This window comes from Phoca vitulina, unplaced genomic scaffold (genome assembly GCF_004348235.1).
Source record: "Phoca vitulina isolate PV1807 unplaced genomic scaffold, GSC_HSeal_1.0 scaffold29, whole genome shotgun sequence".
Taxonomy (NCBI): domain Eukaryota; kingdom Metazoa; phylum Chordata; class Mammalia; order Carnivora; family Phocidae; genus Phoca; species Phoca vitulina.
In genome coordinates, this window is record NW_022589732.1 from 4047053 (window position 1) to 4064503 (window position 17451).

The following is a 17451-nucleotide window of genomic DNA, read 5'->3' on the forward strand; positions in this document are numbered from 1 at the left end:
TGGCTCAGTTGGTTAAGCATCTGCCTTTGGCTCAAGTCATGATCCCAGGGTCCTAGGATGGAACCCCACATCAGGCTCCCTGCTCAGCGGGGAGTCTGCTTCTCCCTTTGGCCCTCTCCCCCACTCCCCACTAGTGCTCTTTCTCTCTCACTCTCAAATATCTTAAAAAAAAAAAAAAAGGAACTTAAAACTAACAATATTATGCTCAAGAATTCCTCCAGGCTTCAAAAAGAATATAGGTTAAATGTAAGTTCTAACATCACTTAGATTATGTTCTATGAAATTATAAGTAATGGTTTTAAATTTTAAAATATGTCTGTATTTTATAATCCTATGTTGTTTTTAAATTGCAATGCTTTAGCATGAGTTTGAGAAAAGGTTAAGGAAAAGCACTAGTCTCAGAACAGTAAAAATAGTAACAATAATGGAATGAGCTACAATTATTAAATTCTCACTATATTTTTATTTTTTTCAATTATTAATTTTTGAGAACCCCCCCATACTGTTTTCCAGTGGTTGCACCAATTTACATTCCCACCAACAGTGCACAAGGGTTCTCCCTTTCTCCACATGCTCACCAACATTTATTTCTTATTTTTTTAATAACAGTCACTGTAACAGGTATGAGGTGGTATCTTACTGTGGTTTTGATTTGCATTTCCCTGATGATTTTTGATGTTGACCATCTTTTCATGTTTCTGTTGGCCATCTGTATGTCTTCTTTGGAGTAATGTCTATTCAGATCATCTGCCTCTATTCTAATTGGATTTTTTTTTTTTTTTTTGCTATTAAATCCTAAGAATCCTTTATGTATATGGATACTAACCCCTTAACAGATATATGATTTGAAAATATCTCATATCATTCAGTAGGCTGCCTGTTCATTTTGTTGATGGTTTCCTTCACTGTACAAAAGCTTTTTAGTTTGATGTAACAATTCCACTACTGGTATTTATACAAAGAAAATGAAAACACTAATTCAAAAAGGTGTATGCATCCCTATGTTCACTGTAGCACTATTTATGATAACCAAGATATGGAAACAACCTAAGTACCCACCAATGGATGAATAGATAAAGAAGATGTGGTATATTTATACAATGGATGACTACTCAGCCATAAGAAAGAATGAAATCTTGCCTTTTGCAACAACATGGATGGACCTTGAGGATATTATGCCAAGTGAAATAAGTCAGACAAAAAAGACAAATACCATATGATTTCACTTATATGTGGAATTAAAAAACAAAACAAATAAAACAAAACTAATAAATATAGAGAACAGATTGGTGCCTGTCAGAGGGGAGGTGTGTTGGGCGGTTGGCAAAATAGGTGAAGGGAGTCAAGAGGTATAAACTTCCAGTTATAAAATAAATAAGTCATGAAAATGTAATTTATAGCATGGTGACTACAGTCAATCATATTGTATTAAATATTTGAAAATCTTAAATCTTAAAATCTTAAAAATTCTCATCACAAGAAAAAAAATCTTTAACGTGGAATGGTGAACTAGTTACTAGGCAGTAACTAGACTTATTGTAATGATCATTTCTCAGTGTATACAAAATTGAATCGTTATTTTGTACACCTGAAGCTAATATGTTAAATGCAAAATAACCTGCCCTGGGTCACACAAATAATACACGACAGGACAAAAAATTAAATATTCACTGCCAAACAATAAGGTTTTAAAATGAGGCTGGAGGCCCTCCCTTTTTTTTTTTTTTATACAAGCTTTAAGGTGTATGAAACCCTAGAAATGTCCCTAAGGAGGCTCCTAATAAATGATTGTGTCTAAACATCCTTACCTTTCATATGAGAAAACTGAGACCCAGGGAATAATGTAACTTCTCCAGGACATTACTGGCCCTTTCGTTGTTTTGAATAAAGCAAAATAAATTTTGCTGCTTAAAAAAGTTTTAAAAACTACTGAACTCAATGGAAAATTCTTGACATATCTTAATCTAAAAAAGTTTTAAGAAGGCCTTAATTCTAAAGGAAGAAAATTAAAGGGTACTTTACCTACTTTTCAATGATATTTATATGAGAAAAGACTTAACATCTTCTATGACTATTTTTCAGTGGAAAATGCGGGGGGGAACCCATCCAATGGATCGTGACATCAATCTATGACTCATAAACAGCATTTTTAAAAACTAAAAATAGGGCGCCTGGGTGGCTCAGTTGGTTAAGCAGCTGCCTTCAGTTCAGGTCATGATCCCAGGGTCCGGGGATCAAGCCCCACATCGGGCTCCCTGCTCAGTGGGAAGCCTGCTTCTCTCTCTCCCTCTGACTGCCACTCTGCCTACTTGTGCTCTCTATCTCTCTGTCAAATAAATAAAAACCTTTAAAATAAAAAAATTAAAAAAAACTAAAAATAGAATAAAAAAGTCTGATACGTGTATTATAAATAGCTAGGGCCAAGTATTGCTTCATGAAATCTATGTTGCTTATGCTGCTGTACACTCAGTAATGATGTAAAATGTATTTCTTAGCATAGGCCTCAATCAAAAGAGACTGAAAGCTACAATGCTAGAATCCCAAGACATTTTCCATATGTAATGTATCTGACATGAAAAGAGTTACATAATTATGTTGTGATGATTGACATTTCCAGGGTCTATATACCTGAAATATTTTGCTTTTTGTAATCATAGTAAAGTTATTGACATGCTGAAGAGCCCAATCTATCAGAACATGCAAAGAAATTCTAAGAATATAGACTGATCAACAGTTTTCCCAAGAAACATAAACATAAAACTGTTTGTGAAGTAACAACACAATGTTTAAAGAAAGTATCTGAAAGAAACCATGGCTCCTTGAAGAAATGGTTACTCCAAGTCTGGGCAGAAAAATACAAGATGAATGTAGAACATCTTGTGTCAGAAAGCAAAGAAGCTATCAGAGATTAGGTTATGTCAAAAGCTGCAGGAGTCAGCTGAAAAGTTTCCCCCTGATCAAAGATGGGACAACTTGGCTTCAAAGAGAATAATAACTGTAACAGATTGAAACACAAACATATACAAAAATTCAAGAGTTCAAGTAAAAGAGAACACTGACTACCTCCATGGTTGCTAGGATATCAACTCATTATTCTAAAATTGGGTAAATAAAAGAATCTAGCATTTTTTTCTCCCTTTCCTCCAATTTTTTTTTCATTTATATCCACAGTTCATGAAGGAAAGTTCCTCTTTGAGAAAATTCAAAGTTTAAAAAAAATGCATGACAGGGGCGCCTGGGTGGCTCAGTCATTAAGCATCTGCCTTCGGCTCAGGTCATGATCCCAGGGTCCCGGGATCGAGCCCCGCGTCGGGCTCCCTGCTCCTCGGGAAGCCTGCTTCTCCCTCTCCCACTCCCCCTGCTTGTGTTCCCTCTCACTCTGTCCCTCTCTCTCTGTCAAATAAATAAATAAAATCTTTAAAAAAAAATGCATGACAGATTTAGAAAGTCACCAAATTATAATCCCTAATGAAATAATTATCAGTAATAGCTGTTAAAACCATTAGATAAAACATTGATAGGGAATGTTATAATGGATGAATTAGGCTGGCAACACCTGAACACACTGATCAATTTTAACATAACTGTAAGTGGGACAAGGCCTCCTAATGGGAGACAGTAGGAAGTACCCATAATCAATGTGAAGCATTACTGCCTAAAAAAGAACCTGAATCAAATCAGGCCTCTAGATTTACCAATTGTAGGAAACGGGATAGAAAAAGATGTTTAAAAAGACAAAGATGCAATTAGCTAAATTAAAAATATGGGAAATTCTACAAGATCTGATTTCTTCAATAAAGAATGGCAAGAAAAAAGTAGACAGGAAATCATTAAAGATTAAAAGAAACTTAAAAGATTCACTTAAATGCAACACTGTAGACCTTATTTGGATCCTGATTTGCATAAACAAATTACAAGAGGACATTTTCATAATTGGGGCAATTTGAATACAGACTGGATACCAGATGATATTAAGGACTTATTTTTTATTTTGTTAGACATGATAACGGTACTGAGGTTTTGTTATACAGAGATAAAATATTTTTTAAAATCTGTAAGAATAACGCATGACATATATAGAAATCCAGTTAGTAGGCTGACAGGCAGCAAACACTTTGACAAATAGATAGTTCCTTTTCAAGAAAAACATTTCAGCTTTGTGGTAGGTACTGGAATTCCAAATCGCTAAAACACACTGTCCCCCAACTTCCTACTTTCAAAGGAAGGTATTAAGGATACCTCAACTGGGTAAATGTCAGTTTTGTTTCTGCTTCAGGATGTTTCTTCCATTTAAAATGTAAACTTATACTCTACATACAATACTTTAAAATGTCACAAATACATAGTAATACTATGTCACTATAAATGCTGTATTAAAAAACTTACAAAATAGCAGAACTGTAAGACGAGCATGTTTCATGATCTTCTTGAATCACCAAATTTATTTTCTTCCCTGTAGCTTTACTTATAGATGTCTTCAGTTTCTTAGCTAGTTTTTTTGGTGTGTTGGTTATAGAAGATTCTTCTGTACAGCAGCTATATACCTCCACCTTTATCTGAAAGTCTGGCCCTGCTTCATTACTAAAATCAAGAGCATTCATAACGTTAGAAACTTAACTCAGTAGAAAATAAAACTGGAACATCCTTTGGTGTTTTCATAACATTTAAAATCACAATTTGAAACAGGCTTATGTTAATATATGTTAATGAGACAGAATCTCCCTGTGTTTATTTAGTATCTAAATGACCTCAGAGAGTCAGTGTAACTTCCAGAGCTACCAGCTTCTAAAGTAGGGCCAAATTAACACAATGCGATCAATATACGTAGGCACAGTCCTAAAGAAAAATGATAATATGCCCTGGTCATCTTGTTGCCAATGCTATTTTCCTGATGTCATGTCTTCAGTTATACCTTTTTGTAAGGTATTTACATAATATGTGTGATTTCCTGAAATAACTATTCCTCCAAAAGGAAAAGACTTATAAAACGAAAGAAAAGGTTTTTTCTCTGAAAACTTCAGTGTTCATTTCTTTTTCATAAAGAGTCACAGTCCAATCACTACCATGCCCTCCCCACCCCACCTTTGTACCCAATAACTCTAAAATAATGCTGCACTGTTTGGTTATCTAGGGGAAAACAAACACACAAGCAAGAAGCAATACAAAGAGCTATATACTACAAGGCAGGAACTCCTTGAGGGAGAGTGCTGCCTTGGTAATCTCTATATTCTTAACCTTGCATAAAAGGTCCTCAATACACTATTACACTCATATGCAAAAATTTTGCACTTCTAGCAAATGCTAAGTTTGGCTTTGCACTTTTTCAGACACAACGAACTACCTTTACCATAAAAGACTGTGGTGGTATTACTAACAAAATTTACTTAAAACCGCAAGAGATCCATCAGCAGTAGATGTTGCCTTACATGGAAGATCCATCAGTCTCAGAGATTTTAAATGGCCAATCTATACTTTGGATACATCCAAGGAATAACTCCCAGATATTTTTATAATTTACTTGGCAACCTTTAAACATACAGTATTACTGGTAATGACTAACAAATGTCAATATTTAGAGAAAAACCAGAGATTCATAAATATTGAATACTTATTAAAAACAATCATAACAAAAGCACATTTTTAAACATTTAGAACATTTGTCAGCAGTTATTTTTGGAACAATTTAAAATATTTACAGAATTTTTAAAAAATTATAAATCATGTGGTGTCTTCCGAAGTAACTTGCATTGTTCTCTCAATGAAAAAAAAATTACGATTTTGTCTTTGTGGTAAAAGCAAAGAATAGCAAAGTGATGTGAAGAAAAGAGCCCATTAACAGGACAGTTTTGGTAGAAAAAAATGCACTAGCAAAAGTTGATTATGGAAATAAAAGTAGTTAGATAACCAAGGAAAATTATTCTTTTAGTTTCAATTACATAAGCATTTGGTGATATTTTGAGGATCCTAAATAAATTCCTTTGGTTCAATAGTTTGTAAGAAGGCCTGAACAACTGCTAATAACTCAGAACAATGTGTTTTATTTTTCTGTGCTACACAATTATTTATGGCATACTGGACAGAAGCCACAAAACATGGTTTGCAATAGTTTTTCTAATGTTATGTGAGTGGCAAAACTACTCTCCAATCTCTACTATTTAGCTTCATAACTGAAAATGGCAAAAACCATGTACATTCAGTTTTATTTTAATAGTTAAGTAGCTATTAATATTTAGATACAAAGACAGTGTTTCTGAAACCCTGAAAGAAATACAAATCACACACTGATTTAGGACAATAGAACCTCTGAAAGAGGCCAGGAAAAACTTATGTTGGTTAAAAATGATTTCTATGGCTACCTGAGGACTTCCTTCTGGTTCTGTATTATGACCACAATAAAATGAGCCTGTAAAAGAGCAGGGGCAATAAAAACAGCCCTAAGGATCACCCAATTTTTTATTGTTTTGGAGTACATGAAAGAAGTACACCGTAAGAAAAAGAACATCTTGAAATTTTACCAAAGTGCTTTCCCTATAGTACATATTTCAGGACAATCTTATAAATAAAGTTGTTATAACTATTTTAGCATTTCTGTAACTAAATATCCTATATGAGATGTAAGAACCTGTTTTATGCTCAAATTCACTTTATATAAAATAATGTTATAATGAGATTCCATTGTATTCACAGCTTGGTTAATAATGAAACTATACATGTTTAAAGAAACTAATATAAAAATTTATCATATCCAATGAGTCAAATATTTACCACTAATATTACATGATTCCACTTTATTTTACATTGAAAATTTTCAAATGCAAAAATGGGCTTCTTCTGAATAAAGTAATTTTCAAAATCAATTTAAACATTTAAAGATCTTAATGCTTCAAAAATAATCCAAAAACCCAATAATTTTGCCTTCCTTTAAAGGTAAGGTAAATTGTTCTCATTCTCTGAAGATTTAAACATACTTACAATATAGTTACATTTTCAAAACATAGATCTGTGACTGTTTTATCCGCAATCACCATGTCAGTATCAAAAACTTCAGCTCCCATTTTGAATAAACAGAAAATGGCATACTGCTGTGATCCTAGGGAAAAAAGAGTGCTCCATGAGATGAATCATGCCTATATCATGTTAAAATCTACCTGAAAATGTCAAATTAGCTCTAATATTTGTTAAAAGATTCTTATTTTCATATATGTTACACTGTAATCGTTAACTTTTTATAGGGACTGCTCTGTCAGTCTATGTTAACACCTTTCCCAACCAGAACAAAGCAATTAAACCAAGGAATATCAAAAAATAAAGCTGAAAATACAGGCCTCTCAGCAGCCTAAAGCAAGCATCACATTCATAAATTTTATTCCTAGAAACTCTTTAGACTTTCATTAATAGCAAATTTATTATTGTATATATACTATTACCGCTGTCATTTTGGTTTCCAAGTCTATTTAAGAAGTTTTCTATTACAAGAGGTTAGGGGCAGGCACGTTAACAGCAGCAAAACATTTTCCACCAAACTGAGAGCAAGGGAGGAAACCACAAAAACAATAAAAAGTAGGCATGTGAACACAAAAAACATAGCTGCTGAGCCTTTTAATTTGGTGATGTTTTTTAAAAGTATTGGGTGATTAAAGGGCTAAAACCTCATTATTGAGAAAATGTAGCTCTTCAGAAAAACTTATTCTCTATAGTAATCAGAAAGATACACTTAATCCCCACATGTATTCCTTTGTAAAGTAAATTATATTTCCTAATTGAATAACAAATATACTAACCTGACTTTGGATTCTTCATATAAAACTAATTATGCTCAGTATGATTCAGTTTTTTAAACTATGAGGAACAAAGCTATCACAATAGACAAGAAAGATAAAGGATTATCATAGCTTTTCCACTTTGCCTCTAGAAATCATTTGAGGTTAATTTCTATGACCTAAGCAATACACGGATTTGTGAAAATACATGGATTTGTAAATGCTGAAGGGGGAAAATCAGATCAAGCTAAAAATCTTTCCCTCTTACATCCTGTTAAATAATCTGAAGTAACAAAACAAGGCAGAAAAGATCTCCCAGATTCCGGTCAAAAAGAAATGCTGCCTTTACCTTTACTCCTTAAACATTTTCTTTTGTTGTACCTTCCCTTCCACACAACCTGTTACAGTCCTTGCATGGGTTCCAATCAACAACTAAAAGTACATTAGGTAGGTATTATCTTAATTAATATCAAGCAATTACAACATATTTGCACTAAAAATAGGAAAAAACACAGTTCAGCAAGATACAGCTTATTCTGCCAAATGACATCAATTTATTTCAGTGTGGAAGCAGCTTTTTCTCCCAATAGTCACAAATTTACTATACCCTAAAGAAAACATTTCAAATATAAATTAAAATCGTACATACGTTCCTTATTGCTGAAGTGATCAGAGTCTTTCCACATTAGTGGTATACGAATATCTATGAAGGAGGGGAAAAAGAAATGACAAGTAATAATCTTGATAAATTCCATTTCTTAGCGTGCAATGAACCTCTGAATTCCATAATGGATTCTGACCATTAAAGCCAATATAAAATTTATTATTTAAATATTCTAACACAGGCAATATTTTCTCAAAAATAGCTTAGACTAGGAATATAAAATCTCATAGTTATTTAAATAATATACTAAAAAACCCTACCAACTATTACTCAAGAAATTATTAAGTAAGGTCTGTAATAAGCTTATGCCATAACATTTTCATTTTGTGATTTATGTTTTTGCAATAGATGAAATAGTTGAATTTCTATTTTGGGTAAGCGGTAGCAAAAAATGTAGTTAAATACATTTCAAAATCATAAAATAGTAGGTAGAAAGGATGTCAGGACTTCCACTATGCGAAAGATGAAGAAAATTAAGTGACTTGTCTAAGATCATTGTTCATGACAAACAGATCCAAACTTTTTCATTAAGAAGATTTAACTTGTCTATGAAAGAATTTGCAGATCTTTGTATATTCATGTTACAAACTATGGCATTTCCCTTAAGAAATAAAACTAAAAAAAGTAATGCATTTCTTCTTCAAGACCAAGGAAAGGGCATATGTTCTAAAAGTGATCAAAATGTATTTTCTCTCATTCACACATTCTTCAAACCTTAAAGTAATTATGTTAATGATCCTTATTCCAGATGTTATTCTAGACCTTTGACACAGTCAAAATTTTTCCTTCCTAGTTACCTCCATTCTTCCCTTTACTTTTTTTTTTTTTTTTTAAAGATTCTATTTATTTGACAGAGAGAGACATAGCGAGAGAGGGAACACAAGCAGGGGGAGTGGGAGAGGGAGAAGCAGGCCTCCCGCAGAGCAGGGAGCCCGATGTGGGGCTCGATCCCAGGACCCTGGGATCACGACCCGAGCCGAAGGCAGATGCCCAACGACTGAGCCACCCAGGCGCCCCGCCTTTACTTTTAATACTAGATTAACAATTTTCCTCTGACATTCTAACGGTATCTATATATTTTCAAAGAGAATCAAAGTTCTACCAAGTAGATTAAGATGTATGAATTACAGCATAACACAGCACAGTAGAAAGCTCAATGATAAAGTGAAATTAGTTTTAATTACTCAGAGTATAAATACCTCAAACTTTTGTGGAAAATTGCTCTGTTTAAGACACTTCCCTATTACACTTAGGGAAGTGTAATATGCATATTTTCATACCTATTAATTATGCCACTTTCAAATAATTACAAATCTTTATGAACATAAGCTGCTTGGCTACATTTATGTTGTGTTTCACTTTAAGTCCTATGATTCTTTGTCTACATATTCATTTGTTTAGAATCCTTTATAAGGTTCTTAACGCCTATTTCTAATTTCCTTTCTAGAAAAGCTTTATAATACTCCTTCACCCTTACCCGTCCAACCAGGTATGTGTGTATGAGTGTCCTGCCACTGCTGCCTTAGCAGTTGTGGTAAAAAAATATTACTTACTGGGCTCTCTCCATGTGCCCAGCTAAACACCTTATATACATCTCATCTAACCATAATTTTTAAAATATATTTACTAATTTAACAGACAATTGACAAATTTAGATTTGCATTTTTTTAATTAACAAGAAAAATGTTAATACATTTATCAGCCAGTTCAGTGAATGTTTGTATCCATGACCCACTTTTCTTTTTTTTAACATACTGTTTATGCTTTGTACTTTTAAAAGTTAATTATTTAATCTATGTGAGAATTTGGGGGTATATGAGGTAAAATATTCTTCTTATAAAAATGATTGTTCCAGCTCCATTTATATATCTAATAGGCATTCCCTTCCTCATTGATTTAATGATTCAATGGATCTTTATCATATATGCCATTCTGAGTATCTGTCCTTTGGCTATATGCTTTACAGATCTAATTGAATCGTTTAACAGTTACTGTCTATCCTAATAGCAATACCATACTATTATAACTGCTGGATCTTTATAGTATACTTTACCATTTGCTAGAAATATAGCCTTCCAAAACATCTTATTCTCAATTGCTAATTTCTTTATGTGAATTTTAGAAATATATTGTCCAAATTCCCCCACTAATGTATGGTGATTAACATAACATAATAAAATAAAAATAAATAAATAAATAAATAAATAAATAAAATGTTTTATTAGCATTCTATTATCCAAATTAATTTGAGAACTGGTAACTTTATAATACTCTGTCAATATATATTCAGTAGCACTATACAGTTACCCTTACATTTTTATTAAGGTTATTCTTGGGCTATTTAATATTTTTGTTTTTTGTTGTTTTTATTGTAAAAGAGATCTTTCTGCCATATTTTCTAACTAGATATTATTGGTTTTGAGAAGAGCTTACCACTTTTTGTATATTTACCTTGAATCTAGCCACTTCTACTGATTTCTTTATTAGTTCAAATAGTGTTTCAGTAAATTTCCTTAGATATTCTAGGTCTGCAATCTATTATTTTAAAATAGTATTCAGTTTCTCTATTTCTTTTCAGCAGTTTCATCTTTCATTCTTGCTATTTTAGCTGCAATTTCTTAAATTGTGTCAAAATTATATTGATAATAATAGACATTTTTACTTTGTCCTTGATTTTAATGGGTTTGCCTTTATTGTTTTATAATTATGACTTGGCTGATACCCTGTCAAAGAGCCTGCTTCTTGCCTGGCCACAGTTGCTGACTCATTTCATTTCACAACTGTTCTTGTTCACAGCTGTTCTTGTCCTAATAGGGTGGTATTAACTATTTACACTATCTTGGGAGGAACATGAACCCTGACTTCCTCTGCTCTATACCAATAGCCTATGGGTCAGTCTTGCCTTTTCCCATACCTACCTATATCAAATTCTCAAGAGAAGGCACACATTTCTTATCTATTTCCCAGGTGGTCAGGTACTGTTCAGATGACAAAAGATGTGTAACCTACCAACTGTGATTTTTAATTCAGCTTCAAATAGAAATTCCTTCCAGATGCTTGCAAATGGTTGACTCAGTTTTAGCTGACAGTGCTCTTACCTTTGTCTCTTTTTATGTCTTCATTGACACTTTTACGATAAACTGAAAGAGACATACATAATACGATGGCTAACCTGATGCTGTCAACTCCTCAAAGTCTTTCTATCATTTTCAAAAGTAAAAACCGAGGCACTTTAGGAACTGATTTGGCTTTAGATATTGAATTAGTAGTCAATGAATAAGCAGAGACAATTGCCACAATGCAATTATTTGATATTTAGTAAGAACGATCAGGATATATCTGACTTATCTTTTTATTTTTATAAGGATCTGGCCATGAGTGGTGAAACTGGAAATGGAAAACCCAGGTATTGCCTGGTAATCAATGTAATCTCAGAACATTAGGAACCTTTGTTGCAAATACTCATTTTGATCAAAAGTCATCCCAATGTCAAAAAAAAAATGTATTTAAAACGTGAATGAGTTTTTAATTTTCTTTGTTTTTATTTCTTACAAATAAAGAGACAAGATATAATTAAGTTGAAGCAAAGATGAAGAGAAATTACATATGTATTCCATTTTCTGAGGCTTCCAGTTCCTTAATTTAAAATTATCTCTTGGAAAGAAGGAACACATGCAGAAATAAGTTTAATTTCTACACTTGAGTATTTGTGGTCAGGAAAATAGTTTTTTTCTCTTACTTTAAATGTTTTTACTTAAGTACTCTTCTAAATGTGCAGTAAATGTTAATATCATGAATTGCTGTAGCAAATAAACTATTATGTCAATAGGTGTTAACTCTATCATGTCATTTTAGTCTTCAACAGCAATTTAACATATCTTACTCGTGTACTTAGTGGCACTAAATCAGAAGCAAGAAATGGAGGATTATGTTTAAGTATTTTTAGAAAATCTCCCTTAAAGATCTCAAATATTTTATTTATTCACATTGAAATGTATTGAACATAGTGCACAACTACTACGTAAAAGTACTGTGTTTGGCATCAGAAGCATATAAGGAGGAATAAAACAAGTTTTATTCCAGTCTTATAATTGGAAATATGAAGACATGAATATAAATAACTATAAAACAAGCAACAGATTTTATATAGTTCAGTTACTTTCCTAAAGAATTTTTTGCTGAGGGCAATTCTTATGATTTAGGACAATTACATCCTGTAAAATTCAGATCTATCCTTCCTGCATGAGAATTTTGTTTATCCATAAAGACATTTCTAAAAACAGTTCCTTGGGCAAGAGAGCTGAAATGCAGCCGCATGTTCCCTGGAGCTAAGAGAACAAGGCTTCCGGCCAATGAAACAAGCTAGTTATGACTTAAGGGCTGATGGAGGTCGGTTGTTCCCAAAATGTACCGATGAGATAATATTTGTAAAAGGTACATTATCTGGCTAGTGTACACGAGTCAGCCTGTGTTCACTTCAATCTGTGGCATCTCCAAGCCACTGTCTAGTTTCCTTAACACTTTGGAGAAACTGAGACAGCACAGCATAAGTGCCATCTAGTGGTAAAGCGCCTCCCATCTGGATTAGGAATTCAAAGAAAGAAAACATCGTTTCCAGCTGGAATGGTAACAGGGAAGGCTCTATAGATGAGCAAACAGATCCTGAAGATAATATAGTTATTTCAAGAGCTAATTTGGTGTCAGAAGTAGGCAGTGTATTGACAGAAAAGGGAGAGAAATGTCTGGCTAAGCAGACACTTTATGTACAGGAGTAGAAGATAGGGCTAGAAAAATAGTTGGGTCAGAATGGAAAGCTCTTGAGGGGGAAAGTTTGGTTTTTATCCTATGGAAAACAAGAAGCAGTCATCCATCCAATCAATATCCAAGGAGCAATTACTATGTGTAAGCACTGTTTTGGCTTCAGGGTATACAGTGATGAACAAAACATAGTTCCAACCCTCATGGAACTTCTAGCCTGGACAAACATAGAAATGCTACTGAAACTTCTGAGCAGAAAAGAAATGGAGTCAAAGATTTGAGTTTGTAGCCCAGCCCAACCACTTACAGGAAGTCTGAGTCTAGAAAAAGAGAACTATCCTACCTATTTCACAAAACTTCACCGAAGAGAAAACTGCATAATATATATAATACATATGAAACAGCTTTCTCAAACTGTAAAATCTTACATAAATGTACAGCAGAGTGATGAAAACAGTGTTTTAGAACAACTATAGATAGAGGCATGCAAAATAAAATGAAGGAAAAAAAATGGATGCAGGGAGTTAAAAGCCCACGAATTCTAAGAAGGCACTTAATAGAATTTATTCAGCAATATAAAAACAATCCATCTACAGCATACCTGATATGGCAATCTTTCCTTTACATGCTGTCCGTTCTTTACTGTCAAAATTCACATCACTGTCAAAAGGAAAAAACCTAATGAAGAAAAGATCTTTTCTAATAAGCAATGTTTTAACAATCTTTCACAAATGCCTAAATATTAAAAACAGACACATACCCGTGCATAATAATGACTTCCAGTTAACATAAACCACTTCACTCAAACTTCACCATGTTTAGTCAACAGCTAGCTGCCTTTAAGAGAAATATATAGAGACATTCTCTTTCATTTTTCATATAAGCTTTACATTCCCTGAAGATTATATACTGGCTTACCCTACAATGAAAGCCTTCTGTGAACACTTATTTATAAGCAAGATGTGCAATATTTGTCCAGGTCCTAGGAAGTGTAATACCTTGGATCACCTTTCATAAATTACATTTCTAGCTTACCAGATTATAGTTGCCTGAAAAAGCTAAAAAGCTTCCCAACCATGAATTTGCTGCTCAGTAGTACTTTATCCTTATAAAAATCTAACAAATATCAAAAAATTTATTCTCTGCTATATATTTATATGCAGTAATATATATCATTTCTTTGAAATTCAAAAAAACTATATACTAAAACAATAAATTAACTCAGACACTAAAGGAAGGGAGTGGCTCTGCAGAGAATAAAATATGAAGTAAAACATTGTCATGACAATAGAAAAAGTCTCAAGTAAAATTCTTGGTATATAAGACATTCCCAGATCTGACTTTAGAATATACTATTACCATAAAAAAAATTCAAAATAGTTATCTCCTGGTAAATCAAATCAATCCCACCCTTGAATATTTTTCCAGTATCTTATTTCCTAATATCCCACATTTAGAAATTAGCATTGCATTTCTGGAGCACTATTTCCCAGAGTATTCTGCTTTGCACTTTTTTGGGGGTGAGGATGGGTCTCGACTTAATTTGGCTAGCTAATTAACTACTGGCTAATTTAATTAGGTACTTCAAATAATGTTATAAGATTAAAACTTTTCATCTGAATACACTGTTTGATTCTTTTTTTTATTATGTTATGTTAGTCACCATACAGTACATCATTAGTTTTTGATGCAGTGTTCCATGATTCATTGTTTGCGTATAACACCCAGTGCTCCATGCAAAACATGCCCTCCTTAATACCCATCACTGGGCTAACCCAGCCCCCCAATCCCCTCCCCTCTAAAACCCTCAGTTTGTTTCCTGAAGTCCATAGTCTCTCATGGTTTTTCTCCCCCTCCGATTCCCCCCCCTTCATTTTTCCCTTCTCCTAATGTCCTCCATGCTATTCCTTATGTTCCACAAATAAGTGAAACCATATGATAATTGACTTTCTCTGCTTGACTTATTTCACTTAGCATAACCTCCTCCAGTCCCATCCATGTTGATGCAAAAGTTAGGTATTCATCCTTTCTGATGGCTGAGCAATATTCCATTGTATATATGGACCACATCTTCTTTATCCATTCGTCTGTTGAAGGGCATCTCAGCTTTTTCCACAATTTGGCTACTGTGGACACTGAACTGCTATGAACATTGGGGTGCATATGGCCCTTCTTTTCACTACATCTGTATCTTTGGGATAAATACCCAGTAGGGCAATTGCTGGGTCATAGGGAGCTCTATTTTTAATTTTTTGAGGAACCTCCATACCGTTTTCCAAAGTGGCTGTACCAACTTGCATTCCCACCAACAGTGTAAGAGGGTTCCCCTTTCTCCACAACCTCTCCAACATTTGTTGTTTCTTGCCTTGTCAATTTTTGCCATTCTAACTGGTGTAAGGTGGTATCTCAATGTGGTTTTGATTTGAATTTCCCTGATGGCTAATGATGATAAACATTTTTTCATGTGTCTGTTAGCCATTTGTATGTCTTCTTCAGAGAAGTGTCTTTTCACGTCTTCTGCCCATTTTTTGACTTGTTTTTTGGGTGTTGAGTTTGAGAAGTCCTTTATAGATCTTGGAAATCAGCGCTTTGTCTGTAGTGTCATTTGCAAATATCTTCTCCCATTCTGTGGGTTGCCTCTCTGTTTTGTTGACTGTTTCCTTTGCTGTGCAGAAGCTTTTTATCTTGATGAAGTCCCAAAAGTTCATTTTTGCTTTTGTTTCCCTTGCCTTTGGAGACATGTTTTGAAAGAAGTTGCTGTGACCGATGTCGAAAATGTTACTGCCTATGTTCTCCTCCAGGATTTTGATGGATTCCTGTCTCACATTGAGGTCTTTCATCCATTTTGAGTTTATCTTCGTTATGGTGTTAGAGAATGGTCGAGTTTCATTCTTTGTAAATAGCTGTCCAATTTTCCCAGCACCATTTATTGAAGAGACTTCTTCTTTTTTCCATTGCATATTTTTCCCTGCTTTGTCGAAGATGATTTGACCATAGAGTTGAGGATCCATATCTGGGTTCTCTATTCTGTTCCATTGGTCTATATGTCTGTTTTTGTGCTAGTACCATGCTGTCTTGGTGATCACTGCTTTGTAATATAGCTTGAAATCCGGCAACGTGATGCCCCCAGCTTTTTCTTTTTCAACATTTCCTTGGCAATTCGGGGTCTTTTCTGATTTCATACAAATTTTAGGATTGTTTGTTCCAGCACTTTGAAAAATGCTGTTGGTATTTTGATTGGGATGGCGTTGAAAGTACAGACGGCTCTGGGCAGCATAGACATTTTAGCAATGTTTGATTCTAAGAGAGCTTTTGGAGAAAGATTGGGTGGGATTCTGAAGTGTAACTAATTTTCAGAAGAGTATGACACCATCTCATTGCGTTTCAGTAGGCATGTTAAAATGATTGCATAGATATTCTTTATTATACATCAAGATTTGAAGACAATATATCAGTCTACTTCTCTTACTCTTACTCGATTAAGCACATAAACACTTTAGGGAAATATAGTCCATATGAGCTGAAATAATATACTGATATACTTAAGTTGATAAACTTACATAAGACACGTATATAGTATTTATAGAACTACATGTGAGGTATAACTGAAGTAATGTAGTAGACTTAAAACCATAAATTTCTCAAGATCCTATCTAATTTCTTTGTGGTCACATTAGTATTTAAGTTAAAACAGGGAATTCACTAAGTAAAAATAAAAGTACTCATTGATTACTTAAAAATAATGTTTCACTGAATCATAAATTTTAAGTCAAGTTCAATATTTTATACTCAAGTTTAGTTGGAGAACTAAACTTGTCATGTTGAAGAACATTAGCTTGCTTATTAGTTCATCACAGAGTGAAAATTTCAATTGACTAGCCTACTCTAAGGCACACTAGAAATCAAACACAAATCTCAATTTCCTCAAATTGGTATAAGAAATACAATATATATACAGTTGGCTGGCACTTGTAAGTAATATTTCTAAAAACACCTTCTATATGAGCAATGCATAATATAAATTCCTAAAATACTTATTTCAGTGAAGAAATACAAGAAAGCTCTAATATGGTGAGTAACTTGAGTATTATGGAATAGGTCATAGATTATGCTAAAGTTGAGATCCATTAGGTATTACTAAATTGGATTAAATGTGACGCTTTTGCAGGTAAGTGAAATTCTGAAATACAAGAACCACCAAAAGCAAACTTGCTGAAAATTTACCACAAAAAAACAAAAAAATCCCCCCAAATGATTTAACCACATGGC

At 33.6% G+C, this 17451-nt stretch overlaps 1 protein-coding gene across 1 annotated transcript in view; it reads right to left on the reverse strand.

Annotated features, from left to right (window-relative positions):
* Positions 1-17451, reverse strand: part of RTKN2 (rhotekin 2) — a 73222-nt gene that overhangs the window by 38029 nt on the left and 17742 nt on the right. Inside the window, exons 3-6 of the mRNA XM_032423771.1 lie at positions 13784-13842; positions 8410-8463; positions 6973-7090; positions 4387-4581 (exon numbers count right to left, since the gene is read on the reverse strand). Coding sequence (XP_032279662.1) covers positions 4387-4581; positions 6973-7090; positions 8410-8463; positions 13784-13842 — 426 coding nt within the window. The remainder of the gene's footprint in view (positions 1-4386; positions 4582-6972; positions 7091-8409; positions 8464-13783; positions 13843-17451) is intronic.